This window comes from Pinus tabuliformis, chromosome 7 (assembly GCF_031772625.1).
Source record: "Pinus tabuliformis cultivar Carrire ecotype Pingquan chromosome 7, CPIR1, whole genome shotgun sequence".
Taxonomy (NCBI): Eukaryota; Viridiplantae; Streptophyta; class Pinopsida; order Pinales; family Pinaceae; genus Pinus; species Pinus tabuliformis.
Window position 1 is genome coordinate 968,510,683 of NC_142293.1, and position 25,392 is coordinate 968,536,074.

General features: G+C 38.1%; 1 protein-coding gene across 3 annotated transcripts in view; it reads right to left on the minus strand.

The window, feature by feature from the left end:
- Positions 1-9,937: 9,937 nt before the first annotated feature.
- LOC149250834 (phosphopantothenate--cysteine ligase 2-like) overlaps positions 9,938-25,392 on the minus strand; it is a 183,552-nt gene continuing 168,097 nt past the window's right edge. For all 3 annotated transcript variants that reach the window (XM_089459254.1, XM_089459252.1, XM_089459253.1), the window contains exons 8-10: positions 10,912-11,013; positions 10,641-10,760; positions 9,938-10,432 (exon numbers count right to left, since the gene is read on the minus strand). In XM_089459254.1, the coding sequence (XP_089315380.1) occupies positions 10,178-10,432; positions 10,641-10,760; positions 10,912-11,013 (477 nt within the window). In that variant the 3' untranslated portion in view covers positions 9,938-10,177. The remainder of the gene's footprint in view (positions 10,433-10,640; positions 10,761-10,911; positions 11,014-25,392) is intronic.

A 25,392-nucleotide genomic window follows, 5' to 3' on the forward strand; every position in this document is an offset into this window, starting at 1 on the left:
TTGTTCAACCTAAACAATCTTTGCACAAGTACAATCTATCTCACTGCCTCACAAGCTGACTCTAGCCAATACTTAGCCAATTTTGTTGCCTGCCAAACTCCTATTTCCTTGCATTTTTTCTCAAGGAATTAGCCCCCTATTAATTAGGGAAATCCCCATCCTGAATTGCACAATCCCTATAGGTCCTTCTCTGACTGCATGCACCACTTGTATAACTCAGAAAATTATACAACTGATAGTACACTTCCCTTGAACTCCAATCTCAACTGGGTAAGTTGAATTTCATGCATGCGTGAGTTAATTATGCCTGATTTATCAATTAAATGGCTGAACACATGAAGCTGCACCGCACTGCTAGGCCTCTTACTAGTTCCTCCAACAGTTGGAACTAGTTTAATTGAATTATACTATTACAACTCAAATTAAACTCAACCTAGGCTCCTAAAATTTAGGAACCACTCTACATGACTCAAGTTAGACCCTCAACTCGAATTAACTGAGCCAACTAAGTGAAATTAACTTAGATAACTCATTCTTGTTGTCTTGTGATGTGGAATTACAATTTACTCCTAATTTAATTCAAGGGAAAATTAAATTTGGGTTTTCTTGTTGCCATTTTCAACATTCCCTCTCAACAAGAAAGGGATTCACACCTACCCTGATCCAACACCTCTGGAATCTATTGCATGCAAAACTTCTCATTGTTTTTGTTGCTACTGCAACATATGCAATTGAACAACATAAAAAATAATTACTGAATCAATCTGCAACTGTCCACTGGGAAAACTGCGACGCTGATGACTCTACTACTGAACCTCCTCCTTTGCTGTCAACATTGCTCTACACTTCTCAATATTTGACTGTCTATTGGGAAAACTGCGACACTGTTGACTCTACTACTAAGCCTCCTTCTCTGTTGTCAACACTGCTCTGCACTTCTCAATATCTGACTAACATTGATCCTCCTGCTACTAAATATTGTGGGCTCCTGTAGTAAGGTAATGATCCATGAGACAAACACCTCAATGGACCCTGCCCAAATTTCTGCAACTCTTGGGACGATTGCTTCAAATCACCCCACCTCACACCAGGAGGTATAATTGCATGCAAAGCGAAATATAATCTACTCATGTTGCTATTGTTACTGCTTTGTTGTTGCTTCTTCACTGCCGCTACAACTACTGCAATAATGAGTCTGATCTCCCCATATCCTGAAGTACTAGCTTCCATAAGGCTACTCCCTCTAAAATTGGACTCCCTATGAGTCTCGATCTTCTTGTGGGAAATCTCTCTGCTCCTCAATCCACCATTGTCAATGATCACAACTCCTTTTTGTGTCACTAAACACTGGCTCACTAATCTTCTCACTAGCAACTTTCTAGCTCCATTAAGAAGTTAGCACATAAGGTCTTCTGAATTTGCCTTGAACTAGAGCTCCATCAATCTAGAATTCGAAATTCCTGATCTAATGTGAATCTGACTTTGATAGTGATTCCTGCTCTGATACCATGTAGAAATTCCTTGTAGATTCAAACTGCTTATGTAATTTGCTAAAACAAAAGACTTGAATTTACTCTACTCATCAAGGGAAAAAATTAATCGATTGAGAAATCACAACATAAACATGAGACAAGATTCAATCACATATGCTCACAGATTTATCTAAGGGGAAAAATTGTTGCTCAAAACCCCTTCTTATATGTATTTGCATTAGTCAAAAAACAAAAGAGAAACACAATGCTTGTTCAACCTGAACAATCTCTGCACAAGTATAATCTATCTCACTACCCCACAAGCTGACTCTGGCCAATACTTAGCCAATTCTGCTACTCGCCAAGCTCCTATTTCCTTGTGTTTTTCTCAAGGAATTAGCCCCCTATTAATTAGGGAAATCCCCATCCTGAATTGCATAATCCCAATAGGTCTTTCTCTAACCACATGCACCACTTGTACAACTCGGAAAATTATACAATTAATAGCACACTTCCCTTGAACTCCAATCTCAACTGGGTAATTCGAATTTCATACATGCATGGGTTAATTATGGCTGATTTATCAGTTAACTAGTTGAACACATGAAGTTGCATGCCACTGCTAGACTTCCTACTAGTTCCTCCAATAATTGAAACTAGTTTAACTAACATTAACTCGGTTTAACTGAATTAAACTATTACAACTCAAATTAAACTCAACCTAGGCTCCTAAAGTTTAGGAACCACCCTACATGACTCAAGTTAGGCCTTCAACTCGAATTAACTCAACCAACTAAGTGAAATTAACTTAGTTAAATCATTCTTGTTGTCTTGTGATGTGGAATTACAATTTTCTCGTAATTAAATTCAAGGGAAAATAAAATCTAGATTTTCTTGTTACCATTTTCTACAGATATCCTAGTAAGGAAGGTGATGAGGAGTTGTGGCATAATTTAAGTCTTGGTTTAAGAGAATGTAGTTAACATTATTTAATACTGGTAAATTATTATGAATGGACGCTTGGGTGGAAATGAGTAAGATGGGACATCAAATACAAGGATGAGAAAAAAATGGAAATAATAGTCTAAAAATATTAATAGGGATATTAGCAACAAGAAGAGAATGACATTACATTTCTAACTTGCTATAATTTGATATAAACATAAAAAGAGAGAGGCCTTGAAAAATAGTGAGAATATAAAAGAATAAAGAAAAACAAATATAGAAAAAAGATGAAAAAAAGGAAAACAAAAATGTTGGGATAGATAGGCAATGATGTAAATCACTCAAAATGATAGAGGACATGAATGGAGTAATTGAGATTGAGAATAAGAATTATAAGTCTTGAAAAAAAACAATATTTATATTATATAAAGTATATTTACATAGAGAATCAGAGATATGCTTAAAACAAAAGACAAAAGACTATGCTGATCAGAGTACTGTTGAATTTGAAAAAACTTACATGGAGAGATGAAAGTAGAAATATGTAGCAAAACAGACAATATCCGTCCATAGACACAGGATGACCATGTAGGTCCACATAGATAAAGCAACCCCAACCAAATTGAGAAAATCAAGAAGATAACAGACAAACATACCTTTTGTGAAGAGGTAGAGGCATGAGCAAAAGAAATATAATCTGGGGGAGACAAAAAACAAAATGGTTTAAGTACCCGACAAGGAAAAATCTTCAATCTGATATGTGCTTGTTCCCATTTGAATCTCCATTTTCCATACACCAGGCTGGATTGAGAGCCCTTTCTTTGACAGGTCATCAGCGCAAGTATTATAGGTTCTGTCCACATGGTTGATAGAATAATCCTTTTTTTTGTTCCATAATACATTTATCCTATTCATCCATCCTGTTAACATGGAGTTCTTTATAGATAATTTCCCTGTGACATGCTCAATCATGATTTTAGAATCACCGTAGATCTGAAGATTCTGAATATTAAGGAAGGTGCTTAAATGTAGGAGACCAGCAAGGGCCATAGCTTCAGCCTTGTTGTTTGTACCTTTACCTCCGTTCCAATAAATGGAAAAATGTTGGTCTTCATTCATTGATATGAGAAAGCCGCAAGCACATATACCATGTTGTGTTGCCCCATCAAAAAAAGCTCTCGGAAAACTCATCTGGACCCTCCTATGAATCTTGGAATTCTTGTTTTTATGTAGAATCATCTTAGTTGGAAGAGAGTTATGAAGAGAAATTATCTTCTCAAACACAGTCTTTTTATCTTCCTTCCCATCTTGGAATAATAACTTATTCCTCCACTTCCAAACTGACCAAAGGAGAAGTTGAGGAATGGATCTAATTGTAGATTTCTGAGTGCTCCACCAAACCAGTGCATCTTGCATGGATGAGTGAATCACCAAACTGAAACCAAAGTAGGTTGCAAGATCCTTCCATAACTGAAGAGTGAAACTGCAATTTAGGAACATGTGACAGTTGTTTTCTCCCTCCTCTTTGCACATTAAGCATATACCAGGACCTGTTCAGTTTCTTTTTTGAAGATTCTCCCAAGTAAGGTTTTTATTGTGAAAAACTAGCCAGGAGAAATGAATCATTTTATAGGGAGCCCCAGTTTTCCACAGAGACATTGGGAAAATATTCAGAAAAGGGGAAGGGATTCCTTTAGCTAAAATTGAGTAGATTTCCTTTACTTGAACTTCTTCCCTCTCCCTTTTCCCCTCTAGGTAAGGGAATCATTTTCTTCCGTTTTGCATATACCTGAGTTTCTCATAGTCATCATTATATTGTTCCATTGCTGTGATAAATCTCCTCTTAGACCCAACTCCTGTGGATCCTTCCAAATAGGAGCGCCTCCCTACCACCCTGCTATGATTTGACTCCATGTGAAAATTCCCTTTCAATGAAGAGCCATTATGATATTTGGTGGTATAATGAAATTCTCCCTCGTACACATTATATGATCATACCTGATATAAAAATTCCTACCATTCTGAAAATTCCAAGAGAGGTTTTGCAGGAAGAAAGACTCAATTTTCCGGAAACTCAGCCATATAGCAGATCCTTGAGGGGAACCAATAGTCCCTTTCCTGTGCCAGTATAGTAAGTCTTTGTTTCCCATGTACTTCTTCCTTATGGATGTGCTCCATAAACTGTCCCCATTTATACCTCTCCATAGGGACTTACATAGAAGAGCCTTCCCAAATTTCTTATGTCCATGATTCCCCAACCTCCCAGTTCTTTTGGAATAGTAATGTTCCTGAGATTAGGCAAATGATATTTTCTTTTTTCTTTACTACCTCCCCATATAAAATTTGCCATCAATCTGTTTAGCATAGAAATGATGCTTGTTTAGACATAAAATAGATGGGCCCAATAAACTATCATCTGAGCCAGAACAAACTGTGCCAGTACCACTCTGCCATTCTTCTAAAGAAGCGATCAGTGATCCACATCCAATCAGCTTTTGTGTAGCCCACTGGTTTAAGATGAAAACCCAGATATTTCATTCCTTCCTTTATGGGTTTTACTTCTATATTGAATAGTTCTCTCAGATATTCCATTGAATCCATATCTCCTTCATCAAAATAGAAAAAGGATTTTCCTTTGTTTATTAGGATTCCAAAGGCTCTTTGGAATTTTTTTAGTATGTCATGTATGCATTTCCATGTAACCCGACAGAGCATTCCAAAAATCATGATATCATCCACGAATAAACTGTGGGATATGTGATTTCCCCTATAGATCATCATGGGCCTGCATTGTTTTTCCATTACAGCTCTTTTAATGTGTAAACTCAATGAGTCCATAGCAAGAATGAACAGAAGAGGGGATAGAGAGCATCCCCGTCTGAGTCTTCTAGTTTCCAAGAAAATGTTTGATGGAAAACCATTGATAAGGACGACAAATTTGACATTTTCTACACAGGCCATAATCCAACTTATGCAAGCATTGTTTAGTCCTATTTTGCATAAAATACATCTGAGAAATCCCCAATCAAGGCTATCATAGGTTTTCTTTAGATCTAATTGGAGGATAGTTGCATCCAACTTTTTAGTGTGTAATGAGTGTAAGCTCTCCTGCGTGTTAGCCATTGCCTCGATGATATTCCTATTTTGAAGAAAACCATGTTGCTCCTGGGATATGAATTTTGACAAAGTCCTTCAGATTCTAATTGCTATAATCTTTGAGATGATTTTATAAATAGCATTACAGAGAGAAATTGGTCTAAAATCCGAGAAAACAGATGCTTTCTTCTTTTTAGGGATGAGAGCAATGAATGTAGATCAAATATGTTGATGAATACTACCTGTTATCACAAAATCCAACCCCTGATAGGCTGCTAATCAGGTAGACCTTGAGTAACTATTTCAAACCAACTTTTGGCTGAGGCTTAGCCTCACCAACCTGAGAGGGCTCTCTCACAAGATTAAAGATTTTTGATAATGAATTAGATGGCTAACTCTATGAAACAAGTGAAAAAATATGAATGCTTGAACATGATCAGTAAGCATCCATTGGGCTTATGGAGTCAAGAAATGCTTCAATATGACAATAAAATTAGCTTTACATGGAAGTCAGGGCATCTAGAATTCAACATATGAAGGGTACATCAGTAGCATAAAGGAAAACACAGTCTACAAATGTATGAAGGAAGTTAGAGCATAACCAATGAATTCTAAGTATCATACATTCATACTATTGCAAATAAGGAGATAAGGACAAACATAAACAAGCCACCAATGCACCATTGAACTCTTTCTGAATCCTGAGAAGTAAAGCCAAAGTCTGCATTCATAAAAACGTAATCTTCTACAATGGCACAATATGAGTTTTTCTCTGAAAATTTCCCCTCCCTTTGTACATTAGATCTTCTTTTATATATAGAGCCCTTTACATAACTGAGATTCCTCCTCTAGCATGAGAGGAATTCGAATTCATCCTACTATGACACCTATTGATACTTAAAACTAACTATTAAATGCAAATAACACCTAACTAGCAGTCCTAGAGACCTAATACAACTAGGAGTGTAACTCCTTATCATGATTACAACAACCTTATCTAAGCATTTAAAGCATTTTTTGACAACTTGCAACCTCAAGAAGTCGAATTTGATGAAGCCTCCCACGTGGTCATCTGACTGCTGAAGACAAACCCTAGAAGTTAGGGAACATGTTTCCCTGTTTTTAGGTTTAGGATCCCTGAAAATGGCATGTGGAACAAAGCCTTTATCTCCTCATCCATGACACATTTTTCGAAATTGAAGGAGGTTTTTGTAGTCCATGTTGTCTAGAACAAAAACCTTTCTTGGTTTTTTAACACACTTCTCCAGCTGTCTAGAATCTATCCTTGAAAAACACGTGTCAAACAGCAAAAATCCGTTCTCTGAATTTTGGGTTATTGTAGCTGGAGAGTTTATGAAGAGAAACCTCATTCATAATTCCAAAACACCTTTTCATGTGACCAGAAATTGATCTTGAAAAAGAATGCTAAAACCAGAAGACCAAGCTTGACTTTCAGCAATTTCATAGCGCACATTTAACCATAAATTCCTCCCACCTCAGAATGAATTTGAAGAAACTGAAAGAGGATTTTGTAGTTTGGTATGTTAGGAAAAAAAGCCTCTTTTAATTTTCAAAATTGAGTTCTCAGCTGCTTAGGTCTTCTGGAAGTTGACTAGTAAACATAGAAAGTAGAGTTTTTTTTTTTATGCTGAAACAGGGTTTTTCAGGGATTTCGTAGCGCACTACGAAAACTCCTAGTTCAGTGATTTCGTAGTTAGTTTCAAAATTTCTCCAAAATGATGTGAGATATGACTTCTAAACACTTGGTAAGGCTTATAAAACATGGAATGAGGCTGTGAAACTTTATTTGGAAAAGAGATGACCTTAAAAGACTTCTAACCTTATGACCTAACCCTTAAAGCATGAAATGACCTAGAGACCCTTTAACACCATGACTAGAAGAAGGGTTTGTAAATGAGAATGACACTAATTGTGATGAGATGACTGAAAACTTATAAGACTATGACTAAAAACAAGGCAACTTTCCAAAGCTTAGAGACAAAGATTTTAGGGTGATAACACTACCCTTCTGTCTCAATTCCTCCACCATTGCCAAAAGGTCCTTCTTGATCAAATCAAAAAAATGTATGAAAAACTCAATAGTCCACCCATTTGGACCTGGACTTTTGTCTTTTTCAAAGTCTTCATAACTGTCAGAAGTTCTTTTTCAGAACCAAGCTAGAATAGAGCATTGTTTTTTTCTTCATCAAACATAGTAGGAAAGAGATCAATTCCCCATAAGATGTCCTCCATCCTGTAGTTCTCATTCCTTTTATATGACTTTTCAAAATGTGCCTCAGCCTCCTTTGAAATTTCCTCCTGGGAGTGTAGCAATCTACCCCCTTCACTTTTAATTTCCCAAATTGAGTTAATTTCCCTCCTACTATTTGCAAATCTATGATAGAATTTTGTATTTCTATCTCCTTCCTTAAGCCATAAAGCTCTGCTCTTCAACGTCCACGATGCTTCTTTGATAGCTAGCAGTTTGTGTCTTTTTTTTTCCAAATCCTTTATACGGCTTTGGATCTGAAGAGAGATATTACTTTCTTTCAGCTTCTCAGCAAAAACATCCAATTCCTCTTGAATCTCTTTCAAGGCCTTCCTGTTGGATTTTTTCTTATTTTCCTGCCATGATTTTACCTTAACCTTTAGAGCACGTAGATTATCTAGAAGGGCTTGGGATGGGGAAGAATTTTCCATAGGGAGGCATGAAGACCATGATTTTTTGACTAGGTCATTGAATTCTGCATCTTCCAGCCATACTCTATTAAATTTAAATGGGAGACCCTTCCTGAACTTCCTTTTTCCCCACTGTAAGGAGATGGGCCTATGATCAAATATAAAACAGTTCACAATATTAGATAACGGCCTGCCCATACGGTCCATAAGCTTGTCATTTATCAAAAAGTGGTCTAACCTTTTGGCAAGATAGGAAGTTCCTGTTCTGCCATTGTCCCATGTAGGACCCATGATTTGTGGATATACATCAATCATATTATGATGGAGAATGGCCCCCTTGATGAGTCCAGCTAAGGGATCATCCTTTTTGCCCCTCCCCCAAACCTCATCACTGCTCAAAGTACAATTCAAATCACCCCCGATAAGGAGAGAGTCTATTTCCCAAAATTCAGAGGACAAGAACTGGTTCTAGAATGGACAATGATCCTTGTAAGGGGCATATACATTTAAGACATGAATAGAACCAACTAAACCCCGAAAATTTGCTAATAGGAGAATACTTGCAAAGCATTTAAACGCCTTTGTTGATATCCAGAGAGGATTCCATAAAATTGCTAAACCCCCCGATAATCCATTTGCATCTGTGGCAACAATATGCCAAGAAGGGAACATATGCCTGAAATATCTAATAGAAACAACGACAGCATGCATAGTCTCCTGTATGAGAATAATATTGGTTTGAGCTATAGAAAATAAATCCAGTAACATGGAAGAAAATATATGGAAATCGACATGGGCATAACAAGTACAAGACTAAGAGAATAGTAGAAAGGCAAGGTTGGCAGTGGAATCAACTCTAGGATTGCTATATGAATTTAAATGGAAATTATATTCAATAACAAAAGTAATTAGAATTCTATAATATACAATGATAACACATCCCTCACAATCATATACATTGCTCCATAGTAGTTAATTAGAATTCTATAATATACAATGATAACACATCCCTCACAATCTATACAATGATAATACATCCCTCACAATCATATACATGGCTCGATAGTAGTTATAGTGATTATGTGTGATAATAATCAGAAACAAAGTTCGTTTTCTCTTGGATCAAATATACATAGATACCAAAATCGTTCTATCCGATGAGACATACAACATAGAGAGTTCCGAAGCAATGCAAACTAACATGTGAAAGGATAAACAAAGCTTCACATAGTTAACACTGCAGCATTCCTTGGCTGGATCTCTCCTCTTTCATGTCCTAATCCCACCGCCCATGTCTTTCTCCACAAACCTGCATTATTGTTACTGTGATTGCTGGTCTTAATTGCCTTTAACCTTGTAGGGTTCAACCTGTTTCCATCTTTGATTTTCAATATCATTTACTCGCTACTAAAAAACCATTTTACTTAAAAGAATATTCTGTAATTTTCATGCTCCTAATTTTCACTTGGACGAATGTAGTCAATATTGCCCCTCATTTTTTTGAAGTTGCGTTACTTCTTATGTTCAAGCGCCCTAATTAGATAAACAAATTTTGTTAGGGAATCCTAAAGCCAGCTCCGTAAAAATAAAATGTAGCACTTGAAGAACCCACTAGATTATATTTATATTAATTTTGCCTTGAGGAGATTAAATTAGTTCGTAGTGTAGCATGTAAATCAAACACATTGAACATCACGACGTGAATGCTGCATATGCTTTCCAGAAACCCGAAAAATCACCGTCAATAAACTTCAACTGTTACTTTGGACTGAATTTTAGAAGCAATCACGATGAATTCTAGAACAGCGTTAAGTTGTTCATCAACTGCAAGTGTCCTCACGCAATGTTAGCTAAAGTTAGCCTATGTCGTTAACACCACAGCACACTTAAAAAAATCAGCTAGGAGCCTCATAATAACTCTTCAAACACTAAACTCGAAGAAATGATTATCTACAAATTTATGTCAAATTTTGTGCTAATATCATCTACCTCAGTGGTTTCGCTACAAAATGTGACTGACGTAAAGTGTAGGCAGCATGTTCCTTGATTAGAAACTCAATAAGTGGTTTCTCAACATCCATACCTACCCCCTCTTTCTCAATAACCGTCTGACTTTGATCTGTCACAACTATAACCTTTTCCTTCCGCGTTGAGAGTTCATTTGCAACTACAGCATGCACCTCATATTTCCTTCGTGCCGATTCTGCTTTCTTCAACAAAATGTCAATGTCTGTCTCAAGCTGTTGCAACAAGAAAACGATCAAAATCAAGACGCTTTTCAAACCATATAAAAAATATTGTCTTCCATCATCTTGCGAATCTTCAAAGAAATAGAGTCAACATAAAATCCTTCTTAAGCATTCAGTCAAACCAAGAGTTCAATAGCTTGCTTGCAATCAATTTTGTTGGTATATTCATCTGAATTTTCCGGAGGTTAGAAAGAAAGACCTTAAAAGACACACAGAACGCTACTGGAGCCCAACGTTTCCTGAGAAGCGTCAGCATTTTTGGCACTGGAGCAAGCTGCATAGCTAACCCACTACGTCCTGACTGAATCTTATGCTCCGTCTATCAAAACGCCAAAGGGATCGATCATCATGGAATAAGTAGATTAAATAAAAGAAACATAATTGAATTAGATATAGCCTATACGCTTCTAAAGTAAAACAGTTTATTTCCTCTTTCTCTTGCAACTATCTTTAGATAGAATGGTACCTACCATAGAGTCCCAAGGAACATAAAAGTCAGACACTGCTGCTGCAAGATAGAACATTCCATCTGCTCCCAAACCGTTAATTGCCAGAGCTATAACTTGTAGAATCTGTAGAACATGTAGGATATGATCATCGGATACATCATACGACATAAGATGCACTCGAGTACAATGATAATGATTTCTTGCCAACAAGTTGAGAATTTTAAAGCCATCAAACATAGAATAGAAAACACCCCAAAGACGAAGATTCACTCTTGAAGGAGGTTCATACACACCATATTCTAGTCACTGGATGATTTCTTTAATTCGTATTAGACTTTAAAGTTTAAACATTGAAGACTCATTTTTATTATATGCACCATATAGAAACTGCTGTAGGTCCTTTTAATAAATGTGAATCCTAGTATGATTGTTGGAAATTTCTTTGATATATGCACGTTGTATGGTTTCTAGCTGGGTATACTTGCATGAGATGAAATCCATATTGCAGAATATTGTATATGCAGAGCCTTGATTATGAGACAGAGATCAGCGCCTTGTGTATGCAGAACCTGGGTTATGTGATAGAGTTGCAGAATATTGTGTATGCAGAGTAACTTATTTGACAGATTTTCCTTATGAATATAATATCGTTGACAGGTTTCCATCTTACAAGGGTTTTAACTGAGCTTGTTCTTCTTATTGGATGAGATGGGTTGCTGCCATTTGTATTGAGTTGTTGTGTCTATGGCTCAGTGAGAGTATGGAGAATATGGTTTGGTGTTGTTGCATGTGAGGTCACTTTATTATTTGAGGACAGAGTACATGTTCTATGCAGGGATCCATCGCAAGAGGAGGATTGCAATAGGATACCTGAGTATGTGACTGATTTGATTGTTTTTGCAGAGACAAATTCTCATTGTTTTGGGGAAAGGTTTGACAGAGGTTTTTGCAGTGGTTGCTCGTTAATATATTTGATTGCAAGGATTGAGATCCATCAGTGTCAAAAGCTTATTTGACAGAATTTGTTGCTGCTTGTCTTGATTGACCTTCAGTGAAAAATAGATAGAGCTCCTAATCAGTTTTGTTTATGCTAATGTCATGTATGGGTGCCCGTTTATGACAGAATGTTGCGTGCTATTTGGTCTGTGGAAGAATTTAATATGAGCCATTGTATGTTGTTTTTGTGGACATAGTTCTGATACAACCCTGTGAGACAAAAATGGATCAAAGTGTGTACATCTGTTGAATAACTTGCCTATGATGTACTACTATTAAAGGACGGGCATTGTTTTTGCAAAACAATAGTAGAGGACTTTGGACTGCCTTTTGTTGTTGTTATAGTTTGAGTTGTGTCACAGTATTGTTGTACTTGTGAAACAGATTCTTTTATGATAACATGACTAATAGCCTTAAGATGAAACATATTTAGATCAGCATAAACACTGCTTGCAGAAATAGGAGGGAGTTTCCAAGCAGCTTGAGGCTGGGTTTCTACTATTTCTATATCAGCTTCATTTATAGAAGAAGATCAATAAGACTCAAACATCGAATTAAATGCAGACAAAGAACTTTCTTCAGCCCTTTTAATATCTTTGAAAGAAACAGATCTCTGGCTAGAATCCATTACAAATACAGAGATTGACTATAAGAGTGTTTATCAGTCAGGGAATGTTGAAAAGTGTAACTCGGTTCGGTCTTCATAATGACATGTGTAATTGTGATTTCTATGTAATTGATGTAAAGAAGGAAAAACAAAATGATTGCATGCTTGCTTCATGGGTCTCACGTGCAAGAGATTTTATTTTTAGATGGCTCCCATTGAGAGCCTTTAGGATTCGTCATAAAAGTCAAATAGAGTCCATGTCATGTATGAAGAACCCTTCTTGGGCATGTTACAAATGTATTTATTTCTATAGGACTGTCTAATAGCCCTCCAAGACAAGCACATGTTTCTCCTCTTCAAGTCGGCCTCAAGATGAAATGAAGAACTCATGTCGGTTTCACATTATGGAGACAAACCTATTCATATACACATGTCGACTTATTTATAGATGACAATCACTATATATATGGGTGAAGGGTCTTCGCATTTCCACAGTCATCAAGCTCAGATCTCTCTGAAATTCAGATCACAGAAAAGAGACAAGTTCAGATGGAAATCGGAGAGGTGATGAAGGGACAGCAACGATCTTTCTAGGGACAGCGAGGTGTAACTACAGAAATCATAGTGTGGATTGTAGCAGACAAAGTTTCGATGTAATCTCCGTCTCACAAGTATTTGGTGCCACCACAGGAAGAAGGTCACAAATGTGTGACAAAATCTCAGTACTATTGCAAGGGAGAAGGTCTCGGTGCTATCAACAGTGACTATGGTTCAGTGATATGACTTCAGAATTCGGTGCTACTGGAGAAGGAGAGGTTTGACATCCTTGATAAACTCAGTGACCACAGTTTAGTGTCATCTCATATGGTGCGAGATCTGAAGTAGAAGGAACCGAGAGAGACTAAACGAGAAGGTGGAAGAGGACTTGTGTCTTGGTTTTGGAATGGTTAATAGGTCAAGGGTCTTGGTCTTGGTATTTGTCAATTGGAATCTCTATAAAAAGAATTTGTGCGGGTTTTCCTCTCAAAGAATGAGAGGTTTTGGCCTTGGCTCATATAGCCTACATTCTGTGTCTCTTGTCTATTTATGTTCATGTATTGGTACTAGGTAGTTGTTTGATGAAGAAGAACACTAATAACTTAAGTAAAGAAGATCCTAATCTAAAGTTGTAAAAAGCACTCACAAGCAATTATTAATGGAATAGAAATCACCTAACTATTGATGCCCTCGATTTCTCAACATGGAATCAGAGCTAAGGTGACAAAACCAAGGAAGGGCATCTTATCAAGGGACACTCAAGGATCGAATCTCGAGAAAGACACCAAAGCAAGTTGGAGGATATCAAAGTCAAGATCTACATTGAAGTATCAAACCCTAGATCGAAGAAGAAGTCTACACCAACAAAAGTTTTGGATCCTCTAAGTCATCATTACAAGACCACAAAGACCCTCCTCAAATAGATCTACACTACAAGGTAGCCCAAAGTATAGAAATCCAAGAGAAGCATTTCTAGGACTAAGATCACATCATCTTGGAGAAAATCGAAACCCTAGAAGCATTTCTAGGATCATTCACCACCAAAGAAGTCGAAATATCTTGAAGGTTAGTTATCCAAAGAAGGCTAAAGGCATTGTCATCATCTTCAAAAGGCTATAAGGCAAGTTCCCTCTCATTGAAGCAAGGACCCCTCCCTTATCCTTAAAGAAGATCATCCGAGGAAGCATCAAGACATCCTCATCAATCACCATCAACAAAGAAAGCTAGATCAAATGGTGTTGTCATCATAAAAGCATAAAAGGGGCAATCTCCTTTTATTGAAGGGATTTCATTTGGAAGAAGATCATCCAAAAGGGCACTAATACATCTTTGTCAACCACCATCAAAGGGATCAAGTTCATGATTTCATCTTCACTTATCAAGTAAGTATCTTTTATTCTATAATTTAATCTAGTAAAATGACTTTATTTTGCAAAGAGATCTATAAGTTGGTTGGGTCATCGAACTTACTTGCATGGAAAAGGAGGATCCACATAGTCCTCGAAGAAAGTGAAGTCATTGATCATATCAATGGAAAAGTCTCCAAACCATCCGAAGGTCAAGTATTATCTGAATACATGGAAAGGGATCAAAGGGCTCAAGGGATTCTTATGAAATCAATCAAAGGTCCCCTCATTCGCTATATAGTAGGATTGGAGACATCAAAAGAGAAATATGATAAGTTGGTAAAACTATTCTTTGAAGATACGATAAAGAAGGTCATATCACTTGGATCTAATCTACACAAACTGAAGGTAACAAATGCCTATGAGGACAAGAAAGCTATCCCATTCAACAACTTGCAAGATAGAAGAAGACAGGTTGTGGGCAAAAGGTGTTCAAACATTAGCTGGAAGGAAGGGGAAGTTTGGAAAATTTGGTCCTCAGAAAGGAAGAACATATCTAAGATTCAATGCTATAAGCATTACAGGAAAGATTGTCCTAAGCTCAAGGAGGGAAACAACAAGGAAGATAGAGAAGAAGTCCACTTCACCAAAGAAGTGGAGGAAGCTGAAAGAAGGAAGTCCAAGGAAGAGGAAAAGCATTAGAAGTAAGAACTCGTGACGTCACCATAGGAAACATGAAGGATGTGTATGACAGTCAACTATGAAGGATATAGCTTTTGGGAACCTCATTAAAAGCTCAAGTGACACTTATGATAAAAGAAAGAAGTCATATAGGACTAGGCTCATCATACACCAGTAAAAAAGGTAACATTTGCTGGATAGGGATATGCAAGATCCTCAAGCTTCTTGGATGGAATCTTCATCGGAATGTTCACCAATCTAGAGAGGTAGCAAGTGTTTTCCAACTTGTGAAATTCATGGGATGATGGTATGATGACATAACAGATGAAACAAATCAAGGGATTGAAGCTCTTTTCAATCAAGGAAGTTGTTGAAGGGAGACTAGATGACCTAAAGGTAAATGAGGTATGCATACTTGTATTCAATATTAAAAAGTCATGTTGTGTGGTTGCAGGTAATATGGATCACTACTCTATCTTGAGAAGCATGATCAAAAGAAAAGGATCTCCTCCTCTGAAAGGATGCAGAAAGGCATAGGTCACACTAGATGAAATCAACATAATATGTCCTCATATGAAAATGAGGTGGTTGACAGTAATTAGAGGAACTCTAATTGGAGGTTCCTGGGAATAAAATATGTGAAAGGAAGGAAGAGATCGTGGGCTATGCAATCATGGAAAAGGCAATCAACATTTGAGGACTAGAAAATTTGACTAGGAAATCACCCGAAAAGAGATGAAGACTGATGGAAGTCGGAAAAAGATGGAGACCCTTGAAAATGGATATCTTTGGGAGATATGTCAACATGTATGCACGATGCTGATGCAAATTGGAAGATTTGATGATGAAAGACCATCACAAAGGTAATTTTGATTTAAATGTTCATTTCTTATTTTTGAACAAATATATGGATGGGCTTATGTAGGACTGCCAAGGGAAGAACTATGGATGTCTTCCAAGGGGACCATGTAGAAGGATGTAAGATTTTCCGAAGAAGACAACATGAAGAATGCAGCATGACATGAAGCAAGGTCAAATGTAGACTGATGGATCACTTTCTAATGAAAATGACATGAATGACTCGTGGATGAAAGTGATGGATGGTCTGTGCCCTATGAAAAAGTCCCAAAAGATGAAGACTCCATAACGAAGAAGAAATTCATGACATCAAAGCAAGGAGTTCTTCAAGCAGACGGTTGTCCCCAATGTTGCATGAAGCGGGGACGAAACGGGGACGTTTTTTGGAAGCGGGGACGTGGAAGCGTCATTTTCCAAAAATCTTGGAAGCGAAGCGTCTGCTATATATATATATATATATATATATATATATATTATATTTTTTTGCATTTATACTCAAAAAAAACATCCTAAATACCAAATTAGTTGTAGAACACATGAAAACATGCATATTTTTGCATAAATCAAGATGGATATAGCATCCATTGTACATTAATGATTAATTATTCGAGCATCAACCATCTAGAATCTAGATTCTTCTCCTCTTGTCTAGCCTTTGCCTCTACCTCGATTGTCTAGGGATATTAGTCAACATTGCTCAATTTTGATCAAACTACCTAATTCAAGACTTAAAATATGGTAGAAAAAGCTTAACATACTTGATCGATGATTTTGACTTGATTGAAAGCTAATTTTTTGCTAAGGGCATGACAAAGGAGTTCAACAATTAATACCACCAACATTAGGGCACATATAGGGCTTGGTGCTCTTGATTAAATGCTAATCGCATACCTTCATACTTGATATAATCTAATGAAATGCCACAATCCCATTGATCCTGAATTCTTGAAAACTGTTAAGTCTGTTGAATTTTGAATAGGATATGAAATTCTATTTTCTCCATAGGAAGTCCAATGAGGCTAGAACCACTCTCAATCATCCTGAGTCATTTCATGGTAATGTTAAAAATTTAAGTAAAAGGATGAAAATGAAAAATAAAGGCGAATGTCACTTTTACTTTAAGAATTTAACATTACCATGAGGGAGCATCTACTATATTTATATTTTTTTAATATATTTTTTTGCCTTCATTCCTCACCCTAACCCAAGGTGGACCCACCCCCACCAAGCAAACTCACCAAAGAATAAATAAATAAATAAATAAAATCGATTTTCTTAGGCCACGTAGCGCATTTTTCCGAAGCGTGTACGGATTCGGCCTCCAAAGATCCATGCTTTGTACAGGCGAAGCACCGTACGAAATGCACTTCGGAGATTCTGAAACGCGTTTCGGAGGGACGCTTCCAAAATTTCCAGGAAGCGTCATTACCAGTCCGAAACACGTTTTGGAATTTCGGAAGCGCGTTTCAGGAGGTGCTTCCTAGACACATCTGTATGGACCGCACTTCAGGGGTTAGATCCGGGGGGGAATGTTTCCTGTAACATTGATATCAGCTACCTGATCATCTATCAGGACATATTGTAGCTTCACGATCCCATCCTGCACCAAGTTCCTAATACAGTGGAACTTATTGTTGATATGTTTCGTCCCAGCATGAAACACGAGATCTCTAGACATCTTGATACAACTTTGATTATCACAATTAACCATAGTAGGATCTAGAGGCTTCTCGAACAACTCTGTCAGAACCTTCCTTAACCATACAACCTCCTTTCCTACTTCACATGCAGCCACGTACTTTGCTTCAACACTACTCAAAGCAACATGATCTTCCTTTCTCCTCATCTATGAGATCATGGCAGATCCCAAACTAAAGCATCCTCTGGTAGTGCTTCTTCCATCGATCTCACTACCACCCCAATATGAATCTGTGAAGCCAATCAGCGTGACTTCCCTGTTGTTGTACTTAGGGAAATGATGAATCGTACCACAAAGATATCTCAATATATGCTTGGCAATTATCCATTGATCATGACGAAGATCCAACTGAAACTGACTGAGGATGTTCACAGCAAAACATATATCCGTCCTAGTATTTACCAGATACATCAAAGAACCTACCAACTGACTATAGGAGGTAAGATCCAAGAGACTTGGGTCGGAGCTCTTCAACTTCTTGAGATTGGTGATCATATGAGTAGTCATGGGCTTGGAATCTATCATCCCAAATTTTTGCAATAACTTGATGATATACTTTCCTTGCCCCAAATATATCTCCCTGGGATTTTGCCATACTTCCAAACCTAGGTAATGGTGCATTAGCCCTAGATCCTTCATCTCAAATTCGGTTGCCAACGTTTTCTTACATTCTTGTATTCTTCTCTCCACACCTATGATGAATAGATCATCCACATACAATAGAATAATGATTGGCTCATTATTAACAATCTTGATGTAGAGATTAGGATCATTGGAACTCTTCACGAACCCAAGTCGCAGAAGGTATGCATCCATTCTTGCATACCATGCCCTAGGAGCTTGCTTCAAACCACACAGGGCCTTCTTGAGTCTACAAACATGAGTGTCATTGCAATTTTCTTCAAAGCCTTTGGGTTGCTCAATGTATACTTCCTCATCGATGGTCCCATTCAAAAATGTTGTCTTCACGTCCATTTGATGGATGTTCCATCCCATTGTAGCAGCCAACGAAACCAAAGATCTAATGATAGTATACCTTGCAATGGGTGCAAAGGTTTATTCATAATCTATGCCTTCCTTTTGAAAGAAACCCCTTGCAACAAATTTGGGCTTGTATTTATCTATGCTTCCATCAACAGCGTGTTTAATCTTGTAGATCCATTTTGAGGTGACAACTGATTTGTCACTAGGTCTAGGAATGATTTCCCAAACCCCATTCTTCATGATGGATTGATATTCTTCTTGCATATCTTTCTTCCATACTTCTTGATGAGCAACTTCTTCAAATGTAGGTGGTTTTGCTTCAATTAGCCTTGTCATATATCTAGCATATCCAGAATATCTCTTTGGCCTTTTTTCTTTCCCTAAAGGTTCCTTTTGCAGCTCCATGCCCTTAATCATCTTCAAGAGTGGCTTTTAACCAATTTGGCCTCTTCCTTGTGCTCGGTATGACCACAACTTGAATAGGCCCGCTTGGTCTTTCTTCTTCCTCTTGAACTATAGAAGGGTTGTCGGGTTGTACTTCTTCTTCTTCAAATATGGGTAGATCTTTGTCATCGGAACCAATAGGAATATTCTTCAATCTTCTGTAGGCTTGATTTTCACCAAATATAACATCCCTACTTACTTCAATGTGTCTTCCTTCCTTGATGTAGATTCTATATGCCTTTGAGGAGAGACTATAGCCAACGAAGATCCCTTTGATGCTTGTAAAATCCAACTTCTTTCGTTTGTCCTTTGGAACATGGATATGTGCAGGACTCCCAAAGATTCGAAGATGGTCCACACTTGGCTTCTTTCCTATGAATGCTTCCTTGGGTGTCATGTTATCAAGAATTCTATGAGGACATCTATTTTAAATATATACGATTGTCATTGTTGCTTCTCCCCATAGAAACTTTGACAAATCTTGATCAAGTAGCATTGTTCGTACACCTTCTTCAATTATTCTATTCTTTCTTTCGACCACTCCATTTTGTTCGGGATAGTAGGGAACAATAAGCTCCCTCTTAGTTCCTGCTTCTTTACAATATGTAATTAATTCTTTAGAAGTGTATTCCCCACCATTGTTGGATCTCAATGTTTTTATCTTTCTTTTGGTTAGGGTTTCCACTTCGCATCTAAACTCCTTGAATTTCTCAAATACTTCGTCCTTTTTCTTGAGAAGATAGTACCATGTCTTTCTAGAGTGATCATCAATAAATGTTACATAGTAAAGATGATCTCCAAGTGATTTGTCAGACATGGGTCCACATACATCAGAATGTATGAGGTCTAATATTTCTTTAGACCTTGTTTCACTATTTGAAAATGGTTTTCTTGTATGTTTTCCCAAAGAGCATCCCTTGCAAACTCCTTCACAATCTTCTTTGATATCGAGGATGCCATGAACTAGATGTTTAAGAGTAGGAATGACTTTGTAGTGAAGATGACCATATCTTCTATGTCATAGCTCAATAGGAGATATTTCCATATGAACTAGGGCTTGCGGAGGTGGTGTAATGACTCTATACAAACTTCCTTCACGAAGTCCAATGACCCTAGCTTTATCAATACTCGAATTTTTCCCCAAACCAAAAGAAACTCTATCTCCTTTATCTTTTCAGCAAGAAATTGAAAGATAATTCTTTTTCAAACCTGGAGCATATAATATGTTGTTGAGATGTAGTTTTGCTCCATTCTCCAACTTCAAAGATGTTGATCCCAGGCCTCCAATAACATATTTTTTGTTGTCTCCCAATTCCATTGCATGAGAAGATGATTCCTTTGATAGAGTTTGTAGTTGCTTAATTTCTCCTATTATATGCTTTGATGCTCCACTGCCAATGATCCATGCATTGTCATCATTGAGGGATCCTGTAAGTGCAGCTAAGAACCCTTGACTTATGACCTTGTTGAATTAGTAAATCCATCTTGTAGAATTGAATCCCATTCTTATCATAGAGAGAGAAATCATTTCCTTTAAGCCAACGAAGTGATCCTCAATCTTCTTCGACCTTAGCTCTGATACCATGTTGAGAAATCAATGCTAGTAGAATTATGGTTAGATTTCTCTTTCTTGATATTTACTTGTGAATTATGTTGCCTTCTTTTACTTATTTGTTATATTATCTTTCATCAAGCAATTACCAAATTATGTGTACTTGAAGATCACAAAAACACAAGACACAAGATGTAGGCATTCTGCCAGGGCAAAACCCCTATCTAGAGGAAAACCCAGTCAAAATCTATTCCTTCAACAGTTTTCCTTGAGACTCTTCCACCTAGCCAAAGACCTCCTCCACACCAAGCCAACCTCTCCTTCTTCAACCCAACCTTCGACCTAGCAGCAGCAACACTTCGACCCTAACAACTTTGACTTGTCAGCTTCTAGCATCAACTGGAGCTTCGACCTTGACTAGGAGACTTCGATCTCCTAAACTAGTGCACACGAGAGAGAGAGAGAGGCACCAAAATTTCGATTTTCTTCTTCTCTTCCACCTTGACCAAACTCGCACTCCTTTTGGACCCTTCCTTCCACTTCGCACTTCTTCCCAGCTTCCAGCTTCTGCTTCCAAAGATCGAACTATGTTTGAGAGAGTAAGATGCTCAAATGAAGTCAAATTGCATTGTATATATAGCCTTCCAATGAGGTCAAATTTCCTTCCTTGAGGCCGACTTGGTGTGGAGGTTACATAATTTATTTTTGACTAAAAAATAATTCTTTTTACATCGTTCAAAAGCCCAAGAAGCATCTCATAAAATATACAATGACTCTATTGACTCTTTATTAATCCTAGGAGTCCTCAATGGGGACTTTGACTAATAAAATGATGACCCAAGCATGAAACCCATGCTTTAATAAGTCATTGTAACAATAATAAAAATTCTTTTAACAAATACATATTATGAAGACTGAACCTAGTTACATTTTTCAACAAATTTCAGGAGCATGCTCCCTAAAAAAATTTCGCTCCTTGCCTTTTAAGAAGTGATGAAGGGAGCTATTACAAAAAAAAATTGAGTGTGGACCCTGGAGGGATGTACTAAGAAACAGAAACAATAATTGGTGAAGTTGTTATAGACATAAAAGGATGTGTTTCGAGAGCCTAAAGTGTTACCACCTAAGAGAGAAGTGGAGCACGAGATCCAACTATTGTTGGACTCCCCATTGCCAAATATTGGGTTGTACAAGCAAGTCTGTTATAGAAGCAAGTGAGGTGAAGAAACAATTGCAGCAGTTGCTGAAACAGGGTGTCATTCGATTGAGTACATCACCAAGTGAGTCATGTTACCCACCATTTTGCAGGTGATATCTTTAGCAGAAGTTTTTTCTCCAAGATGGTTCTCAACCGGTAACCAACAGCCCCTTTGTAGCCACCAACTAGCTCGTTGTGCCATTTCTCCACCACCTAAGCCAGCCATGTGATCCCTCACCCATCTATTATGATCATATGTTTCAAGGTGTGCCTCCCGAACGTAAAGGTATGCCTTGTCATTTCATAATTGAGTATTGTAGTTTGCTTATCATGGACACTTATGGGCATGGATTAGTGGGGGGATTCGGCGGAAAGAGTGGGTTAGGTTTGTGCTCTTGTCCCCTAAACCTCTTTTTGGATGTAAACCTTGGACCCTAGTCTCATGGGATTTCTTTTACTGACCTATGGCCTTTAGAGATGTACTACATGAGAAACCCTAGTTTTGGTTGCGTGGTCCCACTCCCTCATCCATATATATATTAACCCTCTTCCACTCATTATAACCCCATTCATCATTTCTCCCACCTAGGGCCACATTCCTCCACTTGGTCCACATTGTGAAAATTCTATCACTGCAACAACTGATTTACTTTTCCTATTTATTTCATCATAAGTTATTCATGAAATTACTTCAACAAACATTAAAATAAATACTGCTACACATATCACATCGTAATGCAGAAACAAAAATATGCACACATTGACACAGTTATTTTGGACTAATGTCCCTGGAAAAACCCAATGTGGGAAAATCAGTGTACCAAGGGAGGATTTTATTATTCAACAATTTTCTTGTACAACAAGGTGCCAAACTGGCTTACCCACAGATAGACAAACTTCCAGCACTTTCTTAAACCTAGCGTAGGCCCTACTGACCTCTGCTACAAACTTAAACCCTCTACGTCAGCCTACTGGGGCTCTGCGCAGCCTCTCTGGGCTTCTGCGTCACTCCTGTAGCCTCTAAGTGGATGACGCAGGCCCTTCTGGCTCCACACAGTCTCTGCTGCCTCTACGTGGCTTCCTCTGGTTCTATGTTTGCCTCTTCTACGCTGATCTCCCGTCTCTTTGTTCCGTACTTGCTGTCTCCTGACTGCTCTCTAGACCACTGGTTCAATTTCTCAGGAAACCCCGCTTCAGAAATTCAACTGACTGGTCTCCCTCAGTGTGTTCTCCAAGTGCCCCTCAAGCCTCCTCTTATACTTTTTCTGTTGACATCTCAACGGCCGAGATTAAGTCCTTAATCAACAGCTAAGATTAGATCTAGCTTGATCCATGTCTTTTGGACCATTCTAACACAGATTCATATTAATACACATTAATATTTTATTTTCCCTAAGTTTAGACTTAGGGACTCCATTAAAAATATTAATTATTTTAATATCTCCTGATCTATTTAGAATCTACCCAAACCCTTTCTGGGTATTGGAGATCTCATGTGCCCCAACCTCTCCACCAAATTTTGTGGCTAGAGCACATCCGATGTTACCCCAAATCAACACTCCCTCTTAGCGAGGATTGTGCTCTAGCAATACTCCTCACTAAGTATTACTCTGATTATCTGGCATCGGTACCTGTGCTGATGCTAGGCCTCCCTGCCCAACATCCTTTGCAATGTTGCATCTTGTACTGTTGCCCATGGTTTCGCCACTACCACTACTACATCTGTACGACAGCTCCCTCTGCATCTGTGTTGCTGCTAGTCCTTTCTCCCAGCACTACATCCGCACTGCACCTTCCTCTGCATCTGTGCTGCTATTGGTCCTTTCTCCCAATATTGCATCTGTACTGCAACTCCCTTTGCATCTGTGTTGTTGTTGTTCCTTTCTCCCAACACCGCATCTGCACTGCAACTCCCTCTTCATTCGTGTTGCTAACACACTACTTCTGAAAGGGGTTCTTTACCATTCCCATCTTTTCCCTGAAGTAGTCAAATTTTGACTTTCCAAGGGCCTTGGTGAGGATATCTGCCACTTGTTCCCCCGTAGGAGTGTAGCTCAACTGTACAGCTCCACGTTGGACACAATCTCTGACAAAGTGACACTGGATATCAAATATGCTTTGATCTATCATGAAATACTAGATTCTCAGAGAGTTTGATGCAACTCTGATTATCACACATGATCCCGGTCGCCTCCATATTTCTTCTGAATAGGTTTACCAACATAATTTGAGCTATTCTTTTAGCCGCATCAAAAGTGGTTTTATTGTTCATTAGTTTGGTATTCAGTGTACGCAGCTTAAGTTGGAAAAATAGAATATCTTTTAAGAAAGTACACCTCCATTTTTGAACTCTGCAAAAATGGAGGTGTACTTTCTTAAAAGATATTCTATTTTTCCAACTTAAGCTGCGTACACTGAATACCAAACTAATGAACAATAAAACCAAGTTTACCAACAGTTTAGCCATATGGCCTCACACGAAGCTGTGCTTGCTGCCATATATTCTGCCTCAGACGAGCTCAAAGCCACAGACTTTTGTTTCCTACTACACCAGGAGGTTATTCCTGATCCAATGTTGAAACAGTACCCAGAGGTACTTTTCCAATCCATTGAACTTCCTGCCCAATCTGCATCAGTAAATCCACTAAATTTGATATCCTTCCCCTTGTTGTACAAGAGCCTATGATCAATTGTCCCCTGTAAATACCTAATAACGTGCTTGGCTGCTACCTAGTGAGCACTCTTTGGTTCCACCATGAACTAACTGAGGGTGTTGACAGCGTAGCAAATATCTGGCCTGGTATTGATTAGATACATCAGGGACCCTATGAGCTATCGGTATAGGGTGGGATCGACATCCTTGTCTTCTGATGCATCAATCTTCTTCTAGTTGCTAATCATTGGCATAGCCATAGGTCTACAGTCTCCCATCCTGAACCTTCTCAGAATTTTTGTGTCATACCTGCCTTGCCCAAGGAAGATATCTCCTTTTTGCTGCCAAACTTCCAACCCTAGAAAATAGTGCATTCGTCCCAGATCCTTCATATCGAACTCTGTGGCTAGATTCTTCTTGTAGTCTTCAATGAGTTTGCATGATCCTGTCAGGAAGAGATCATCCACATATAATACTAAGATAAGTGACTCGCTCTCTACGACCAAATAGTAGAGATTCAGATCCGCCTCACTCTTGACAAACCCCATCTTTTGCAAGTAGCCATCTATTCGACCATACCATGCTCTTGGTGCCTGCTTCAGCGCATACAAGGCTTTCTTTAGTCTGCATATATGAGCCTTTTTCTCATGAGTTTCAAAGCCCTCTGGTTGTTCAATGTATACTTCTTCTTCTTCTATTACCCCATTACGAAATGTCATCTTGACATCCATCTGATGGATCTCCCATCCCATCTAGGCTGCAAGAGATATCACGGCCCTAATAGATGTATACCTGGCTACCAGGGCAAAGGTTTCATCATAGTCAATCCCTTCCTTTTGAGCATACCCCTTAGCCAAAAACCTGGCCTTGTATTTTTCAATACTGTCGTCCACAACATATTTGATCTTGTAGATCCATCTTGAACCTACCACAGATCTGTCTTGAGG